The sequence below is a fragment of the Mesoplodon mirus genome (genome assembly GCF_964341445.2).
Source record: "Mesoplodon mirus genome assembly, chromosome: 5".
Classification (NCBI taxonomy): domain Eukaryota; kingdom Metazoa; phylum Chordata; class Mammalia; order Artiodactyla; family Ziphiidae; genus Mesoplodon; species Mesoplodon mirus.
The window spans coordinates 60,786,883-60,806,075 of record NC_138980.1 but is presented as its reverse complement, the minus strand read 5'-3'; the positions used below and the strand labels follow the sequence as shown (position 1 = coordinate 60,806,075).

The 19,193-nt window shown below is 43.4% G+C and overlaps 1 protein-coding gene across 4 annotated transcripts in view; it reads right to left on the bottom strand.

The window, feature by feature from the left end:
- The window catches only part of PPP2R2B (protein phosphatase 2 regulatory subunit Bbeta), a gene marked incomplete at both ends in the record, with an annotated part of 456,792 nt that overhangs the window by 82,766 nt on the left and 354,833 nt on the right, over positions 1-19,193 (bottom strand). For all 4 annotated transcript variants that reach the window (XM_082622565.1, XM_082622564.1, XM_082622566.1 and 1 more), the window contains one exon: positions 16,617-16,729. In XM_082622565.1, coding sequence (XP_082478691.1) covers positions 16,617-16,729 — 113 coding nt within the window. The remainder of the gene's footprint in view (positions 1-16,616; positions 16,730-19,193) is intronic.

Sequence of the window (19,193 nt, the reverse complement as noted above, 5' to 3'; positions counted from 1 at the left end):
TGTTATCAAACAGAAATAGAGAGCAATGTAATTCTACCTGATAATTTGGCCTGGCACATTGTTTTTCCACAATCTATCTCACCACAGATGCTGGCAGAATGCTTTCTATATAAAAAAAAAACCAGACCAATTAAGGGGAAAATTTCTGGAAAGCCTATTTTGATATCCAATGTTGTATCTGAATTTGCAAATGTTAAACAGGTTGGTAATGAGCTTGTGCTGGAAGAGAAAAACAGAATTTTTTTTTAATGATCAAGACAAAGGAGAAAATATCAAGAGAACTTCTTTTGGTTGTTCTTATTTAAGGAAAAGTGACCTACTTGGAATGTTTCTCTTTATTGCTAATGGAAAATAAAGACAGAAAGTCTAACGTCTAACATCTGACAGTGGATCCTTTGACCTAGGCAGAAAATTCTGCATTTCTGATGACTGATGGTTAGAGGCTGAGGCGGAGAAACTAAAGGAAGATTCACAACCAGAGTCCTGGGTCAACTTTGAACAACATTACAGGCAGTTCTTGAGGCCACCACCCCCTAGGCCGCTCACCTGAGCCGTGGCTGCAGCTTCTTCCCTACAAAGGAGTTACTACTAAAGCACATAAAGTTTCTTAGCTCAGGGAGAACTTGAAAGTTCACTGGTCCTTCAAAAACAGGTATGGCACTGTGGGAACACACTTACTTCAACTTATCCAGAGAGATTCAAATTGATGATTTATTTTCCATTATGTCCTAATCTTTGCTTACAGAGTTTCATTAAGAATCTTTAATGGGGGACTTCCCTGGTGTTGCAGTGGTTGAGAATCTGCCTGCCAATGCAGGGGACACGGGTTTGAGCCCTGGTCTGGGAAGATCCCACATGCCGCGGAGCAACTAGGCCTGTGCGCCACAACTACTGAGCCTGCACGTCTGGAGCCTGTGCTCCGCAACAAGAGAGGCCGCGACAGTGAGAGGCCCGTGCACTACGATGAAGAGTGGCCCCCGCTTGCCGCAACTAGAGAAAGCCCTCGCACAGAAATGAAGACCCAACACAGCCAAAAATAAATAAATGAATAAATAAATTTTAAAAAAAGAAAGAAAAAGAATCTTTAATGGGAATTTCTTTTAGGCCAGAGATGTGTCATTCACTAAAGAGTCTTAAACATTAGGGTTGATATGTCTTAGGCAAATAAACTCTAACCATAGGATCAAGTTAGAAGTTTCTTCCCTCTTACCTATCCTCACAGAACTGTATGCTTCTATCCAAAAGCAGCAGCTGGGGTCTACCAGTTGTCTCTCTGTTCTGAGAATTCTTGATTTCCAAACTGGAGCTAGTTACCTATTATGGAATGGTCACTACTGAAAGCTGGATACTGTGTTAGTATTTTTTTTCTGATAACAAGTCCTATGATGTAGGTACTTGATTGATGATAAAACTGATACTTTGAGAGCTTAAGTAAAAGCCCCAAAGCCATACAAAGACAGAGCTGGGATCTGAATCCAGAGCCGTTCCTTTAAAGTCTGTTAACCGCTACACTAGACTCTTCCCCAGAATGGTTCCCACTGTGGGCTTTCCTCCCCTACCAGAGGTTAAGTGGAAAGAAGTTGGCCTCATGTTTCTCCTGGCAATGAGGATATTTTGCTCACACCTTCAGAACAAACAGGCAATTATTTTGTTTTATTGTATCCATATGACTTGTTCCTTCAGCTCCCACATCTCTTTGTGTACTGTCTTGACTCATATTTTGGATTTGTTCACATAAAATATATTGCATTTCTCTTCTAGGCCCTAGGGAATTTTAACTGTCAGCCAACACATTTCAGGTTATGTTGTAATTTTGAAGATATGCTTCTCTTTAAAATATGCAAAAGGTGGAAAAGAAGAAAGGCTCCTCCATTATTGGCAGCAGGAATATCTGGGCTGGACAAATACCTGGTCCCCTTTTCACACAACTGCCACTGACCAAAGTCCCTTTCAAAAGCTCTGGGAACCGGATTTAACTCTGTCTATCCTGGAGAATGAAGCAGTTCCCCCACAGTTTTGCTCACTCTGTCTAGAGTAGCCCAGATGAAACACAAAAGAGTGTTTCTTGAGGTCTGTGGCATAAGTTAGTAGTTTGAGTTTACTCTGTGCTGGGGCTTCTCCACCTGGAATCTTCCAGGCTCTCATGTTTTGCTAGCTACTTGGTATTTTATACGTGAAATGCAGTGAGGATTTGGGCACTGCCCAATCGATTTCAACTTTCAAATCTATATTGAACATCTTCTGACTTCCTGTCCTTCATTCAATCTTTTTTCAGTTTTATGCTTTTTTTTTGCCCCGAGAAATACCCTGATATCCTGGATGATAAGAGAGCAGGTTAGCCACTGTTGGCCCCTAACTCTCAGAGATTTCTGCCCAGTGAATGAGAGAAAGGAAAATGGCAACAATAGCAATGATGATTATGGTGATTACACAATCGGGAAATCTAGAACCACACAGAGAGCAAACACAGTACCCAACTTGCTCCCCTTTAGAGTCTGGGAAAGCTTTGGTGGCTGCTATTGCTAGATTAGCAATAGAAGCCTTAGGAAATGCCAGGGAAACAACTCGCCCCTTCCTAGGGCCAGTGGGCATTTGTCTCTGTCGTTCCTCTGGGCATGGGGCCCTGTTCTCTCTGCATGGATAGCAGAGCAAATCCTGTTTAGGCGCCAAGCGAGAGCTCTTTGATATGGTTCTGCACTGCTACACAACCTCAGTCCTTGCTTTCTCTCTCTCTGGCCCAATTCTTGCATGGAAAATTGAGGTAATGATTTATATGCCGTTAGTAGTTCTGACAGGTGCACTCGATCTTGGCTTCCTCCAGTCCCAGGACTAATCGGAAGCTTATCTTTTCCTTTGTGTAACAGGGAGCTGTCAGGTTCTCTGACCCTCCAAACAAGTCAATCACTCACGGGAGGATTCACCTTGGAGGGAGGACACCTTGATATTGGAGGAGCTCTATGGAGGCCATGCCCTGACATATATCAAAACAGTGGCAGTCAAGGGCTAGAGGGCAACATGGCCACACTAACCAAATGCCACTGGCTTCTGGAATTTAAACTTGTCATACCCACCAGGGGGAAGATAGTGAGTGAATGTAGGAAGAACAATTGGAAGGCTCTTTTACATGGTAGTGATGGATATAGGTAAGAAACAAGCTAGCTGAACTTAGGAAGGAACTGAGAGAATAAAACAATTATAGAGATATAAGCTGCTTTGAAGGAACAACAGTAAAACACAGAGAAAAATCTGAAAAACATAGTTATCAACATGGTTTATAAGCATGAGGAAATGACACAAAGCAAAGTGGAAAAGTACTAAGACATAAAAATCAGTGGAAAGCAGACTATACTTGCAGAAAAGAAAGAAGATCCAATGTATGTATTATTGTTGGTCATGAAGAGACCAAAAGAAGTGAACAGGAAAAAATACTTAAAATATGCTTTTTAAAAATGCCTGAAACAAAGACTTAAATCCAAGACTGCAAGGATTGAAAGGGTACAGTATACGAACAAAAAGTGATGAGAGTTAATACCAAGGCATACGCTGGTGAAGTTATTTCACTTCAAGTATAAAGAAGATTTATGGGTTATACAGAGCTTTAAAAATGAGTCAAATTTATAAGAGGTAAAAATAAGGCTGGTTTCAGACTCCTCTCCACAGTAAACCCCACGTCAGAAACAGAACCAAACAGTGTCCACAAAGTTATAAAGATTTTATCCGCAGCTTTTCTGCCTTGGTGTATATCCTGTCTTGGGTGCAGAACATTGAGCTATGGAGCAAAGAGGAGCTGTTTCAAAAAATGACCAGAGCAGAGAAGAAAGGGTTTGCATTGCTCTTGGGAGAAAGAGCAAATTCCCTAGCAAGGTCTATGATGGCCGTAACCTGGCTGCCTTGTCACCTGCATCTTGCCGCTACTACACATCCCCTGGGATCAGCATTCCAGTCACTATGGTCTTCGTTCCATCGCCTGTTTTCTGGTGCAACTTCCCACCTCAGGGTCTTTGTCCACAGCAGTGCCTCTGCCTGGAAGATGCCTCCCACTCCTCTCCTTACCTACCTCCTGCTTCAGCTCTATTATTAACTGCTCAGGAAATTATTCTCTGTGCTTCCTGAATGGAGCAATTCCTCCATCATCCGCTCTCCCATGCACCTCTGCAGCCCCCATCCCAGTGTCAGTTTTATATCAGGGGCATTCAATTCATGCCCTTCCCACCAAAAGAGACTGAGGGCATGAGGTCATGGGCAGGGACCATGCCATTCATGTTCACTGCTGTAATTCTAGGGCCTATCACCATGCCTGGCTTACAGTAGATACTCAATAAATAGCTATGGAATTAGTGAAAAAATGAAAAAGCAAGAGACCTAGGTGGCACCTATGTTCTTCATGGATTTGACCATCAAGTAGGGAAAGGCACATTTAATCGGGACTGGTGTGACAGCCATCTGAGAGTTCATGTGCAGAGATGACTTTATTATGGGAAGGAATAATGGTAATCAAGTGTGGCTTTGTTGTGTCACTTCTATCTCAGTATCTAACCTGACAACTCCTGAACTCCTGCTTTCTTGTCTGCATTGATCGTCTTATATATCCCCTCCTTAGGATGCTTTTCCCAGATGCTCTCTGAATTTGGAAAGCAAATTATTCTTATTTTTAAATCAAGCTTTCAGAAGTTTCTAAACATCTGCATGTTTGGAATTGAAAGGGCAGGATAATGGGATGAAGTTTTCACCTTGTGGCTGGATGTTTTGGCATTAAACAGACAGTGTCCTCATTTAACTCAAAGTTGCAGAATTCTCAACTCCTGAAAATAATTAGAGGAAGTGGGATCACAGGGCAGAATAGAAAGTGTTGAGAAGGGGTTCAGGCAGTGTTTAAATACATAACAGGACTGACCGTGATGTCAGGCATAGGTACACGAGGTTGGTGCTGTTATTATTTTCAAATAAAAGCTTGTAGCCAGCTAATTCCTCACTGAATTATAAGCCCCATGTGAGGGCAGGGGCCACACATGACTCTATATGTGGAAACTTTTTTTTAATAAATGCATATTAGATAGAGGATAGCTTACACAGAAGGAAACATTTATGAACAGTGATGGTTTTTAGATTGACTAAAGGGTCATTTCTGTTTCAAGAAGCCTCTGACAATAGGATAAAGCCCACATTGGCCGAGATGGGTGAGAACCATTGCTATTGGGAGGCCAGATAACATGGTGGTTAAGAGGGGGGGGTCTGCAGTCAGACAGTCAGGGGTGAACTCTGGTTCTGCTACTTGCTAGCGAATGACCTTGCACTAGTTGCTTCCTCCATATGGAGCTCAGTTTCCTCATCTGGGAAATGACGATAATAGTTTTCAGCTGATAGGGTTAAGGTGAAGATTAAATGAGGAAGCATGCAATGTGCCTGGAATAGTGTCAGGCACTAGAAAGTTCTCAGTTAATGTTAATGAACTTGTATGTCAAGAGGGAGGCTCTGTTAAGGCTCTTTCTCCATCATGGGATTCTGAGACTGGACGGCAGGAAAATGGGGGTGGAAACACTGCCAGGCTAACCCCTGTTCCCTGGCCCAATTCTTTCAGTCAGCATCTCCCAAAGTGAGGTCTATCGCTGTACTACTCAAAATAATGGATCCCTGAACTGTTTGCTAATGGTCCGTGACAAGATAAGGTGCTCAAGCCAGAATCAGTGCACTGCTTCATCCATTGAGAAAGTCTTGCTATGGAAAATAAAAGTGTCAGCTGAGGGCTTCCCTCCCTGGTGGCGCAGTGGCTGAGAGTCCGCCTGCCGATGCAGGGGACACGGGTTCGTGCCCCAGTCCGGGAAGATCCCACATGCCGCGGAGCGGCTGGGCCCGTGAGCCATGGCTGCTGGGTCTGCGCGTCCGGAGCCTGTGCTCCGCAACGGAAGAGGCCACACCAGTGAGAGGCCTGCGTACCGCAAAAAAAAAAAAAAAAAAAAAAAGTGTCAGCTGAACTATACAGTGGATTAGTGACGTGAACGATTCATATTCTGGTACAAGCTCTTTATCTTGTGGACCGACACTGGGCCAAGGACCACGTTTTGAGTAAAATGTTAAAAAGAACAGTAATCCCATAAATTGTGAAAAGCTTTTTTCATGGTCAATTAGGTTTGGTGGAAAATAATGCATGCACTATATTTTTCTTAGACTTTGATATTGTACGTTAGTATATTAAAGGTCTTGAGAAACCCCAAAGTAAATAAATTTGTTTAAATGTATTTAAGCTAGGATTTACCATATTTTCTTGAGCAAGAAACATTTGTGAGCATGCATGTGTGTGTGTTTTTACAACCGCTTTTAACATTTTTTCTAGTAAAGAACACAAGCTCAACTGATCATCTGATGAAAACAACAAATTACAAGAGTGTGATCCACTCTTCTCCATTCAACTACATCCAAATTTAGTACCTTTCTGGTAGAAATTTCTTCCCTACTGGCTCAATCATTCTAAGGAAACCAGAGAATTAAATCTTTTTCCAGTTGATAACAATCTCCTTTAACATAAAACTACCCTTATAAAATATTTTCCTCCAACCAGTTTCTTATACTTATGCACCAAAGAAAAGCAAGTATCTTCCTCTATACACTAACCTCTAGGGAAATACTTAAAACCTTTTTCTCTGGTAAGGACGGGTACTTAAAATCAGTGCATCAGTGGAAGTCTGGTTTGCAATGTACTAAGATCACAGTGATCTTGTTTTCTACTGAACTTGACTCCAAATCCATTTTGTGTTAATGATTTTCTAGAAAACTCTTATGTATAATGAGCAGAGGCCTTAGAACTCCTCTTGTGATTTCAAATGAGTTCTTTGCATAACTTGGTAGCAAAAGGGACCTAGGCTCATATTTTTGATCTCTATTTACATAAGTCCAATTGAAAAAGATATTATAAATCAGCTCTAGGCTATGTTAACATTCTAAGGTTTCCTGAACAATGAGCTTCTTGGTACTTTGTGCCGTATGTACGCCTGCACACGCATACACATGCATGTGTAGTTTCAGGGGCTGGACCTCACACCTCTTACTCCAGCAAAAGTGAGCTCACATTGGAGAGCCAGGATCTGGTCTGGGGACAATGTCTTTCCCATGACACTCATAATTCAGATAATTCCATCTGAAAGATTCAGAAAATGGAGATACTTTTCTTCCTCAAATCATCCAATTATGCCCTGGATTTTCCATTTACTTTAAAAGTATATAGAGAGCCCTTTAAAGGAAAAGATGGAGAAAATCATTCTAATAACTTCTCTTTTGAGAAAAATCCATCTGGGTCAGTGTGAATTAGGTTTGACCCAATGACAAGATCCTTGCTTGCAAAGCCTGGAAAAGGTTGGGAACCTGCCCCGGCCTGACCAACCGACCCACATCTCCAAAATTCAGACCATTTAATGACCAAAGTTAGGAAGAGAGAATGGGTCATAGTCTAGAATACTGTGCCTCCTGACCAGGGATTCTCAAGATAAACTGCACCAGAGACCATGGAAACATCGAGATTTTCTTCTCTAACATGATCCTGTTCTTCTTCTGGTACTAGTGGACTTCTCAGCTTCTCACTGTCATTGAGTGTACCTGTGAGTGTCATTTACTAGTTCCTATCACATTCGAGAAGCCATGGCTGCCTTCCAAAGGGGCTGGGAGCAAGAGACAAAGAGAACTTGATCTTAAGCCAGGTATAGGATTCTGCTTATATTTACATTTATCTTGGATCTAATTACTACATGGTAAATGCAGCACAACAAAGGTAGTTTTGAGATGAAAGAAAATATTTTGCTGTCGGTGAAAATATTCTGAATCCAAGGCAGCTTTGGAGAGCCAGGGCAAACACACATTCAAAATAAAGCAGAACGGATTGCTGGATTCACTATTATCAAAACATAATGCTGCTTTGAGCTTTTTCAATATATTCATCAGACTTTCCTGAAACTCCTGGTTGTCCAGGTGAAAGACAAGATGGGAAGGAAGAGGAGAAAGGTAATAACATATATCGAGCACCTGGCAATCATAAGGCATCCCACCAGTACTGTCAACACATTACTCTATTTTATTAGCATGACCTCTGTGGGAAGAATGTAGGAGGAGTTCCATTTTTCAGATGATGGCTGAGATGTGGTCAGAGCCCTAGCCCTTTCTTGGAGGCTCTGTAACACGGTGTTAAGATCACAGACTCTCGGGTCAGACCAAACCTGGTTAAAAATGTGACTCAGCCCCTTAGTAGCCGCAGCCCTTGGGTAAGTAACTTCAGCTTTCTGAATCAAATGTCCACATCTGTCAAATGGGGATAAAAACAGTACTCAGCCCATAGGACTGCTGTCAGGCTGAAATGAGATGGTGCTTGCATGCACACAGCAGAAGGCCTGGCACACAGTGTGTATTTAACTAATGTCTGCACTGTTGTTACTGTTACAGCACACTGGCCATTAGGTGGGCTGCCCCCCAGATTTGACCAGGAGTAAGGGGGGAAAGAACCTGCGTTATAAAGGGCAGAGCTGTACACACAACCCAAATGTGCTTGGCTTGCAGAAGCTCACTCCAAATCAAATTACTCACTCAGTGAAAGGCAATATTAATGTGGCCCTCAGATTATTCCGTATAGAGCCTTGAGGTAGGAGGAGGGAAGCAGGCAAAGGAAGAACTTACAAAATCAAATCAGAGAACCTCCACTTTGGAGTGGATCTCAGTGGTCATTATGCAAATGGTCCTCAAACCCAGCTGATCTTCAGAACTACCTGGGATACAGCTGAGAACTATGGGTAGATCCCTTGGCCCTGTGCCTGGACATTCTGAATCAGTCAGCTGGAGATGATTTAAGACATTCCTAGACTCTGATGATCATCCAGGTTTGGTAAACCATGATCTAATTCCACGCATCCTTTCTGCTCCACCTTCCCCCCCCCCCAAACAAAACGGAAACCCCACCTGGGCCCAAGGTTCTCGCAGCATCTACCGTCTCCTTCATGGTTCCTTCTCTAGTCCCTGTTTACTCATATTTTAGTTTATACTAAATATTCAGATGAATATATCAGGCATTCTATTTAATACAAGAGGTAGGATAGTAGTATGGATTTTAGAATCATAAAGACATGAATTCAGGGACTTCCTTGGTGGTCCAGTGGTTAAGACGCCATGATTCCACTGCAGTGGGCACGGGTTCAATCCCTGGTCAGGCAACTAAGATCCTACATGTCGTGCGGCATGGCCAAAAAATAGAAGAAAAAATAAATAAATAAAGCCATGAATTCAAGTCCAAGTACTACCACTTACTAGTGTCTGACCTCAGGCAGGATGTTTAACCTCTCTGGCTTTGGTTCCCACATGTCTGAAATGAGGTTTATTTTATTACCTTCATTATAGGTTTATCTTGAAGAATAAATTAGCCAACATATGGAGCATCCCTGGAACACAGCAAATGCTAATACATGTCCGCTGCTCTTATTAATATTTCAGTTAGTTCCTTTGCCTCACATTGAACCCAAGTAATGCTGTCTCACTGAATATTAGCCAAAGAACAGGACAGGGACATCCACAAGTGTCACCCCTAAAAGGCAAAACATGTCAAAACACTGAGGCTTGGTGGTGAGGGTAGTGCCTGAGGTTCCTGTGGAGTGCTTTCTGATCCCATAAATGAAACCCCATGACACAGACTGATAGAACCAGATAATGATGGCAATCAATATCGATAACAGAAATTATTATTTATTTTCATAAACACAGAGTATGTGCGTCCTGCTGAGTTACACACATCACATGCCAGCATTCACTTGTGCGGTAGTCAATCAATGGGGGATTGCAATATCCCCTCGCTGAGACAGGAGGGGGAAGGGATGGAGTGGAGGTTGAGAAATTACCCACACCAGAGTGACACATTCACAAAGTTAATCTAATCCAGGGGCCGTCCGGGTGCCACTGCAAGCATGTGAATATGGAGTAGCCTTGATGGATTTTGCACTGCAGTAGCTAAACACTTCATTTTTATTTGCAACAAATATAAGGAAAGGAAAGCTGAAGCTGTAAAAGGATTGGCTATGAAGCCCCTAGAGCAGCAATACCTCATAAAATGAAGTCTAGAAAAATTAAAAATGGGTAGGGGAAGACTGTATCTGTGTCCTAAGAGGCCTCCGTTGTCAAGCATAAGCTCAAAATGAAAACCTAAGGCAGTGATGGCCGATCTTGACTCAACCAGTAATTTGCCCTGTTACTGGCCTGGGATTACCCATTCTCCTGGAGTGAGCATCACCACACGGTCACCACGGAGGCAGCTAAAAAGCACAAAGGCTGTGTCTAGACCGAACACATTTGATTCTCAGTTCTGCCTCTCAGAGCCTCAGTTTCCTCTTTTCTAATGGGGATAATCACATCCAGATCACCAGAAATAGGGAAACAGCAATTCATGTCCTACTTGCCCCCCAAGATCCTTGGGAGCATTAAATAAGACACCCCTCCCCCCCCGCCCAGCATGAAAGGCCATCTATCCCTCAAGATGCATGTTGAAAATTCCTTCCTGGTCCTATACCTCTCTCTTTCTGTTCTCCCTCTGAACTGCCATGGCAATCTTCTCTGCTTTTCTCAGGACACTTACCCAATCCAGTGTTTCTCAAAGTTTGGCCCAGGGATCATCTGTGTCAGAATCACCCGGGGATTTTCTAAATCTGGTCAGTGACGTTATTGGGTACAACTCAGACCTTCTAAACCAGAATCCCTAGAGATGAGGCCAGTGCCTGTGTTCTAAAATGTATCCCAGGAGACTGTGAGGGCACTGTGGTTTGAGAACCACTGCTTGAATTAATTTCATGTTGCAGCGACTTGCAACATTCCCCTCCTGGCCCCTGGAGGACAGAGAGCATGTTTCACTCACCTTTGTAAGACCCGCTCTGTAGTATGTACTTTGCACATTGCCTGGTGCATAGAAGGCACTCAATAAGTAGGATAAAAAATACACTGAAAAGTTCTACGTGTCAGATGCTATTATCCTCATTGTTGTCTAGATCAAGGACCATGCAATAAATAGTCCTGGATGATGGTGAAGGGCAGGAGCTGTGGGATCAGACAGACCTGGGTTCCATTCTTGGCTTTGCCACTTATTATCTGTGAGGTCTCAAGCCAGTGCTTACCTCCCTGATCCTCTGTTTACACACCTATAAAATGGGCATGATGCATAAGCCATAGGATTGTGATGAAGGACCAACTGTAAAATGTACAGAAAACGGCTCAGTGTGGAGTCTGTCCATAGGAAGGGCTGAATCAATGTAGTTGCTTTTATTGGTAAACTTAAACCAGTGGTCTGTTTAATCAGTTCTCTAGAAAGCAGATCAGGCAGTTAAACTAGTAGTTTCACAAAAACGATCATTTTTGGGAAAAAAGTGTGTTTAGCCAAGCTGTCTAATCCCATGACCTGTTGGCAATAATCCTCAAGAAGTTCCCTTCAGAATTTGGAGCTGGTGAACGCTCATGTCGATTTGCCTTGGTGTCTTAGACTGTGGCTAGGAGGGTGTCTAAATTGCCACCAATGGGATGTGTAAACATCAGGGTCATTCTAGGTGGAAAAATTTTAGTCCAGGAAAGTCACAAGAATGTGTGTGTCCTGAGCTGAGAGAAAGACAGAAGCAGTCACCAGCAGAAGGCATGTGTGTAAAAACATGATATAATTGAATCTTTTCTCTAAAATACAGTGCATCCATCGTGTGCTCAACCTGTGGCAGAAAAGCCTTTGCAGCCCTCACCCTCGCCCTCCACTCTGCCCAAAATCTAGCTCCTACATTAAGAAAGCTTTGCCAAAGAATTCCGAGAGACACTAATAATGAAATTCTCCTGCTCTGCAATCACGAATTAGTATTTTCTTAGGATGTAGCTGTAGGGAATCATAATGAAAAGCATCAGATTTGGGGTCAGATGGATTAGGTTTGAATCCCAGCCCCACCACTTTCTAGCCATGAGATCTTGAGCAAACAACCACTTGTCTACTCTGAAACTCAGTTTCCACTTCTATGTAATCTATTCATTTGACAAACATTTCCTGAATACCTACCATGTGCCGGCGCTACAGAAGAGGAGATGCATGGTTCCTGCTTTCACGGAGCTTACATTTCAGGGGAGGGGGAGGGGAGGCTGACAGTGGACCAATGATACATCTGACCAGGAGGAAAGTTAAGAATAAAGGGGCAGGGTAAGGACACCAGAGAGTGAACAGGAAGACGTGAGTGTGCTATTTCCCCTACAGAATTCTAGGAGAGCTTCTCTGAGAAGGTGGCACTTAAGCAGAGACTTAAATGAAAGGAGGGAGGGAGGCTTTGGATGATCCAGAGAGGATAACAGAACCCGAGAGAGTTACTGTTAGGACAGATGATATAAGGGTATACAATCCAGCACCTGGCATATAGTAAGCACTCAAAAATGTGGCTATTATTATTATTAATATTAGCTGTAAGGAATATCCATTAGAAAACCTGAGCTCATCACAGCCCCTTCATTTTGGGGAATTATGGTGTCACAGGTTGGGAGCTCATACCTTCCAGACAGACTCTGTGTAACTCTTTTGTAACTGGTTCAAAAGCACATTTCCACCTGGCCTAGGTTCCCAGGGCACTGGCAGCCAATCCTAACGAGGGAAATAATAACTCCAGGCTCATTCTGCACAGATAAGTATACTACGTATGATTTCTCACCACCCATCTCCCCTCCCGGGCTGATTAAGTTACATGAACTATGAGTTTCCATGGCCAAGAAAGGGCTCTGAGGTCTTCTTAGCTGTGGGTATTGGGAGGTTAGAAAGAAGGGCATGGAGAATCTTGCTAAGTGGAACGACATAAGACCTCAAGGTGAGGTCAGAGGTCAGAGGCATGGAAACTCCATGTGTGTGAATGCATGGATGAGAGAGAAAGAGGGAGGGAGGGGGAGGGAAGGAGACAGAGACACACATACATCCTGACCTAGAATAATAATGGCACTAATTATTAAGAAAAGCATTTAAAATGCCCAATGTATGTGTCCAAGTTGAAGAGTCATAGCTCTTGATTTTCAATCCCAGCTCTGGAACAAGCAGTCAACAGACACTGGGCAAGTCATTTTCCCTCTCTGAAGCAGCATCAGGTTGACGGGCTCAGGGTCCCATAGATCAAGGTTTGATGCTTAGCATGATCTTGGGCATCTTACTGAAACTCTATGAAGCGCATCTGTTCAATGGGTATTTAACAGTGAACTGTACCTCATGGAGCAGCCAATGCAGATACAGTGTGCAGCAGGGTGCATGGCATATAGTAAATACACAGTAAATACTAGATCCCAGCATCTTCACCTGCCTTCCTACCTGGCTGGTCTGAAGATGAATCAGGGAATTAAGTAAGTAAACACTTTGTGATAAAAATGGTATTGTACAGCTTATAAGGTGTTATTATTAAACTATCATCATGATTATTGCTTTGAATGTCATAATATTAAGCAGGAGACGTAGTGTCCATAGAAGTGCTTCTCAAAGTATCTCTGGGTAATGAGTGATTGGATTTTGAAAGGCTATCTTGCATGAAAAAAGGAAAAAAAACAACCACATTCGTACTTTGAAAAGCTGAACCTCCCAGCACTGAAACAGAACAGGTTCATTACTCAGTGAGGATTAATTAGCTGCTGGGTATTATTAAACATTCTCACTCTCAAGATCCACATAGAACTGGAAACTATGAAAGTGAACGAGAGGTAATCATAGTACAGGGAAGGAAAAAAAACAAGCCACAATTGCTGGCAATGCAAATGTCAAGAGCAGAGCATGTTAGTAAATTATGGTCTGATTAATATCACATCAGCTCATTCTCTGTTTGGAGTCATTGTTCTGAAACTACGGTTTTCAGGGCTGTCTGGTTCTTCTTCTACCACTGGGATCAAAAAGAAAGCAGGCTGGCCTTTTCAGTGTTTGCACTGAAAGAACACTGCAGTGGGGATGTTTACACTGAAATGAGGCTACTTGAAAGCCTAGGAAGGTAGACGAGATGAAATCAGATACGAGTTTTACAATATGATAGCAAATGTGTCTCGTGAGCTGGTACAATAGCTTGAAATGACTGAAAAGTAACAGAGGCTCATAAAAACGAGAGCGCGGAGGAGCCTTAGAGATGGTAAGAGTACAGGGATAACAGATCCCTTTGTCTCAACCACTAGGGGCTCAGGATAAAAATGCAGATCCCTCTGGACCACCCGACTTGCTGAAGAGAATCACTGAGGCTGCGTCCTGGGAATCTGCATTTGTAGCTGGCACCCATGGTTGCAGAACCACTGACTTTGTCCAGTCCTCTGCTCAGTTGCTTAGAAACGAAGCACGGAGAGAAGAAATGAGATTCATTGGCCCAGGGTCACAGATGGTTAATAAGGATGCAAGAACCAGAACTAGGGTTTTCTAAGTCCCAGCCACTCCTCAGGGCCTCCTTCCATGTTTTATATGTACAAGTCCACTTCATAACATCACTGTGTCACTTTGGGGACAATCTCTGTTCTAGTGGAACTTACATAGAGTCCTTCTCTCTTCTTCATCATGGGGATGCCTCCCAGGGGCTAAATACAGGTATACAAAATCCCACTGGATGCATGGACAACTGGAATTCATAGTGGGGACTACAGATGGCATCTGAGAAATTCCATCCACATAGCGAACAAGAGCAAGGTAACACCTGGGCAGAAGTTCATGTTATAAACTCCTCAGTGGTGCCTAATCCATCTGCTTTCTCCATACGATTGCAAAGTCCTGAGGGGTGAAAGACTGTCTTGTTCCTTTTGTATCACCAGTACTGTGCTTGCCACTTGGTAGACATCAGTGAATAGCTTGGGGAGTGAATACAAGAGTATAAAAAGTGTATGGAGAGAAAAATGGGAATTTTCTCAAACACATAGGTCTGCTATCACTAGGGGGTAATAACAGTCATGAAAATGATGATGATGAGAGTAAGACTAAAAACCATCAGCAGGAGCTAATATCACTGAGTACTTTCTCTGAGTGAGACACTACACAGGCTAAGCTCTCCATCACACACAGTATTATACTGAATCCTCACAACAATCCCAGGAAGTAGCGACCATCCCTCATCCCTGTTGTGCAGATGTGACATGGGAGGCACAAGGACTTTAAGTAATGTGTCCAAGGCCACCATCCAGAAAGGAATGGAGCCAGAATTCGAACCCAGGACAGAGTGACTCAATGTTCAAACTCTTCACTGTTCTGTCCTCCAGTCTCAAAACCTCTGAGCATTTAGAGCATCGACCCAGTCTGATAAGGTAAACTTGTACGGCTGTTCTCCAGCTTGAAGGCATAGGCGGACGAGAGGAAACAGCAGCCAATGCTTGTTGGCCCAGAAGAAGCTCAGTAGAAGACCAGGTACACATTACTACCGGGTACACACACGACAGCCTAGCATTACGGGCCACAAAGAGTCTGTGCTCAAAAAGCATCTGCTGAATAAACAGATGCACAAATGAATGAATGAACAAACCAACAAGCCAGCTAATCAGGCACACGATGATCACTCAGTTCCCACATTTGCCTCTAAACAAAGAGCGACAACCTCTTTTCCCCACAGGTATTGATACTTCTGTGTCTCTTCGCAGTTTTTGGTTTTCAGTAGAGCCACTGGCATCTGAAAGCACGTATTTTACCCAGTTCTGAAAGTGGCTAGGGGCCAGGGCTGGTCCCAACATGTACCTGGCTTTACCGTTCACCATGACCACTCCCAAACTAAAGTCATCACCCAGTCCTAAATCATTTTAATCTCTATCTAGAGAGCCTTCCTTTAAAAGTCTGCTTTTAGAAATCCATTTCTAACACCATTTCCCTAACAGATACATCCCAATCTCCCAGAACCAAATATAATTTCTCCCTCCTTCGATCAAACTGCAACTCTCTGACTCTCATTGCATTTATCTTACTCTAGTTACTGTCATAAACATTTGCATATTAGTCCTATCCATCCTCTTTCCTTACGAGACTGTGCTTTTCTGGACAGCAGGAAGGAAGCTACCAAGACTAATAGTAGAAATCACTTCTTGAGTACCAGCCATGGAATAAGGGCTTTCCAACCTCACTGCATTTTAGCCTCAGAAGCCCACACACAGTAAGGTACTAGGTTCACTGTTTTGCAGATGGAGAAACTAAAAATAACTTGCACGACTGAAGTTCAAAAAAGGGAGTGACTATGTGAGAGTCTGGCAAGTAGCAGAATTTGAACCCAGGCCTGTTTGATTCAGAAGTTCATGCTCCGAATCACAAGCCTCCAACTTCCTATCTGGGTAGTTCCATGCCTGTACCTTGAAGGTGCTGAAGACATGTTAGATGATGCAAACAGACAGAGGCTAAGAACATAGTAATGCATGGCAGTGACCCTGCAGCAAGTCCTCAGGGGCAAAAGGCAACGTGGATTTATAGTCATCAGAGGTTGGTGCCTGTCCTGTTCCTTCTCCTACCACCAGAGACTCAGGTAGGCGGGGTCTCTGCTTGATCTCCCTCCCTCACACCTGAGAGGGGCAACCTATAGCAGCAGCCAGCACGCGGTCAAACTTCCCCTCCACTTCCCCTGACCCTGGTTGCCAAGGAAACTGAAAGAAGGTGGAAAACCAGCCATTGGGCTCACCCGCAAGGTTGTGATGGTGGCAGGATCCCGCAGCCGGCCCTCCTCATCTTTCAGATTGTAGCCTTCTGGCCTCTTATCACGCTCGCTGACTTTCCACAGCTTCACAGTTTTATCTGCGGAGGGCAACCAGAGGAAATCAAAATGACAGTGAGAGGAAACTGGTAAAGGAGTCTTTTTTTTTTTTTTTTGCGGGACCCAGTTGGGGGCGGTTGCAGGGGGAGGTGAAGGTCACGATGGAAGGGACTGCTAGGGAAACTGGCTCATGTCAAGGGCTTTGGTGCATAAATCTCAAGGCCTCTGAAGGCAGAGCTCATGTTTCAAAACGAAAACTTTTATTGTGCTGAGACAAACGGTTTCCCTGACAACGGGCTGTTAAATCTATAGCTTACATTTAAATTGGATCATTCAATAATAGTATGTCCTGAACAATGAATAAGAGTAGTCACAACATATGTAGAATTAATGATTGTAACCATGTTAGTGCTTTCCATGGAGAATTTACTTAATATGCACAATAACCCTGAGATGTAGGTCCAATTATTATCCTCATTTCAGCATCCCACCTCACTAAACACTGTCCCTAGCATGACCTGAAAGGCCCTCCGTGACCTGCACCCCTACGTCCTAACACTTTATAATCTCATTGTCTACCCCACTTCCTGCCACTTCCTGTGCTCCTGCCACCAGGTTTCCTTACAGCTCCTTGTATAGGTTAATCCCACTCCAGCCTCAGGGCTTTTGCACTAGCTGCTCCTTCTGCCAGGAAAGCCCTTTACCCTCTTTTTCACAAGATTTGTTCCTTCACTTTGCTCTCCTGTTTACGTCCCAACCTCAGAGGGGGTCTTTCCTAACCAACCTACAGAAAGATGTTTTCCTCACCGTTCTGTATCCCCTCTTCCTGCTTTATTTTTCTTCAGAGTATGTTTCACTCTCTGGCAATTTAATTATCTCGTCTCCCTCACAGTAATTTAAATATCATTGGAGGCAGGGATTTGGTCTGTCTTGTTCCTCACTGTATCTCCAGCACCTACAACAGTGCCTGGGGCATAGTGGACGTTCAAGAAATAGGAGTTGGATGAATGAATGCATCTCATTTACACGGTGCATCTTGTTAGCGGTACTCAGGGAAGTAAAATGAGAAGGAGATTCATCCAAATGCTTTCCCCTTGCAGTCTCTTTTCTGAGGCCCCAGCTGGAAATGACCTTTCTCAGCTTTGTATTGTCCCAGGACTCTACACCACTTGGTGACCCCTGTCATTCTCTACAGCAATAAAACAGGGGTGAGGACTCCAGTGCCTACAAGAGGTAGGCAGTGCCCAGGGAATGAGTGAAAGGGGGCGGGGCATCGGGGGAGCTGGAGATGGCATGCCCCACCTGCAGGCTTTTGATTCCATCTTTTAAAAATTGAAGTAGAGTTGATTTACAATGTTGTGTTAGTTTCAGGTGTACAACACAGTGATTCAGATATATGTACATACATATATATATACACACACACACATATATATATAAATACACACACAGATATATATATCTATATATACTTTTTTCAGATTCTCTTCTCTTATAGATTATTACAAAATATTGAGTAGAGTTCCCTGTGCTATACAGTAAGTCCTTGTTGGTTATCTATTTTATATATAGTAGTGTGTATATGTTAATCCATTCTTTAAGGAAACGTGCTTGGGCCAAACAGATCATGGCTGTGGTTGCATGCCTTTGTAGGCCTTTCTTATCAGATCCTGCGTTCATTATTTGTTCTAACTTCTCTTCTGGATGGCAGACACTCGGCTGCTCCTCTGTGTCTTGCCCTGTGCCTGCACAGGGTGGCTTTGGAAGCAGACAACCTTGGGTCCCATCCCCACTCCAATGCCAGCCACCACGTGGCCGAGGGCTGGGATTCACATGCAGTAGGCGCCTAACTAGTCTTTGGGTGACAGACAAATGGGAGTAGCAGATACAGCAGGAGAAAAGGTACAGAGTGGCCAATTAAGTTTGAATTTCAGAAATATGAGTAAGTTTTTAGTATAAGTATGTCCTCAATACTCCAATCTTACAAATAGAGATAGTTAACTTCTCTACGCCTCAGTTTCTTTATATGTGAATTGGGGAAAACAGTGTCGTCCACATGGGGCTCTTTGAGGATTAAATGAACGAATGCATGTAGTGTTTAGCCCAGTGTTGCACTTCTAATAATGGTTCACAAATAGCAGCTGTTGTTAGAATTAGCAAACTGGGCAACTGTTCTGCAATAATAAGATGTTGCTCTGACAGCGTGAGCTTCATCCCATGATGATGTCAGCACATCTTACTTCCTCTCTGTAAGGCTGTCAGGGGAGGAAAGCCACCCCTGTATCCTGCCTGTATTAGGATTCCCTTGCTCCTTTGCCCCTCATCTCCCTCCTCCATCTCTCCTTGGCAAGTGCCTTGTCCTCAGCGGTCTGAAATGCACATTATGAAGTGGGCTTCCTGCAACAATTTGGTTACTCTAACAGAGAAGAGCCCCTGTTTCCTAATATGTGGGCATCACTTGGGCTGGTCGTGTCTGCTGGCACGCCTGTAAAGTCTACTAAGTGT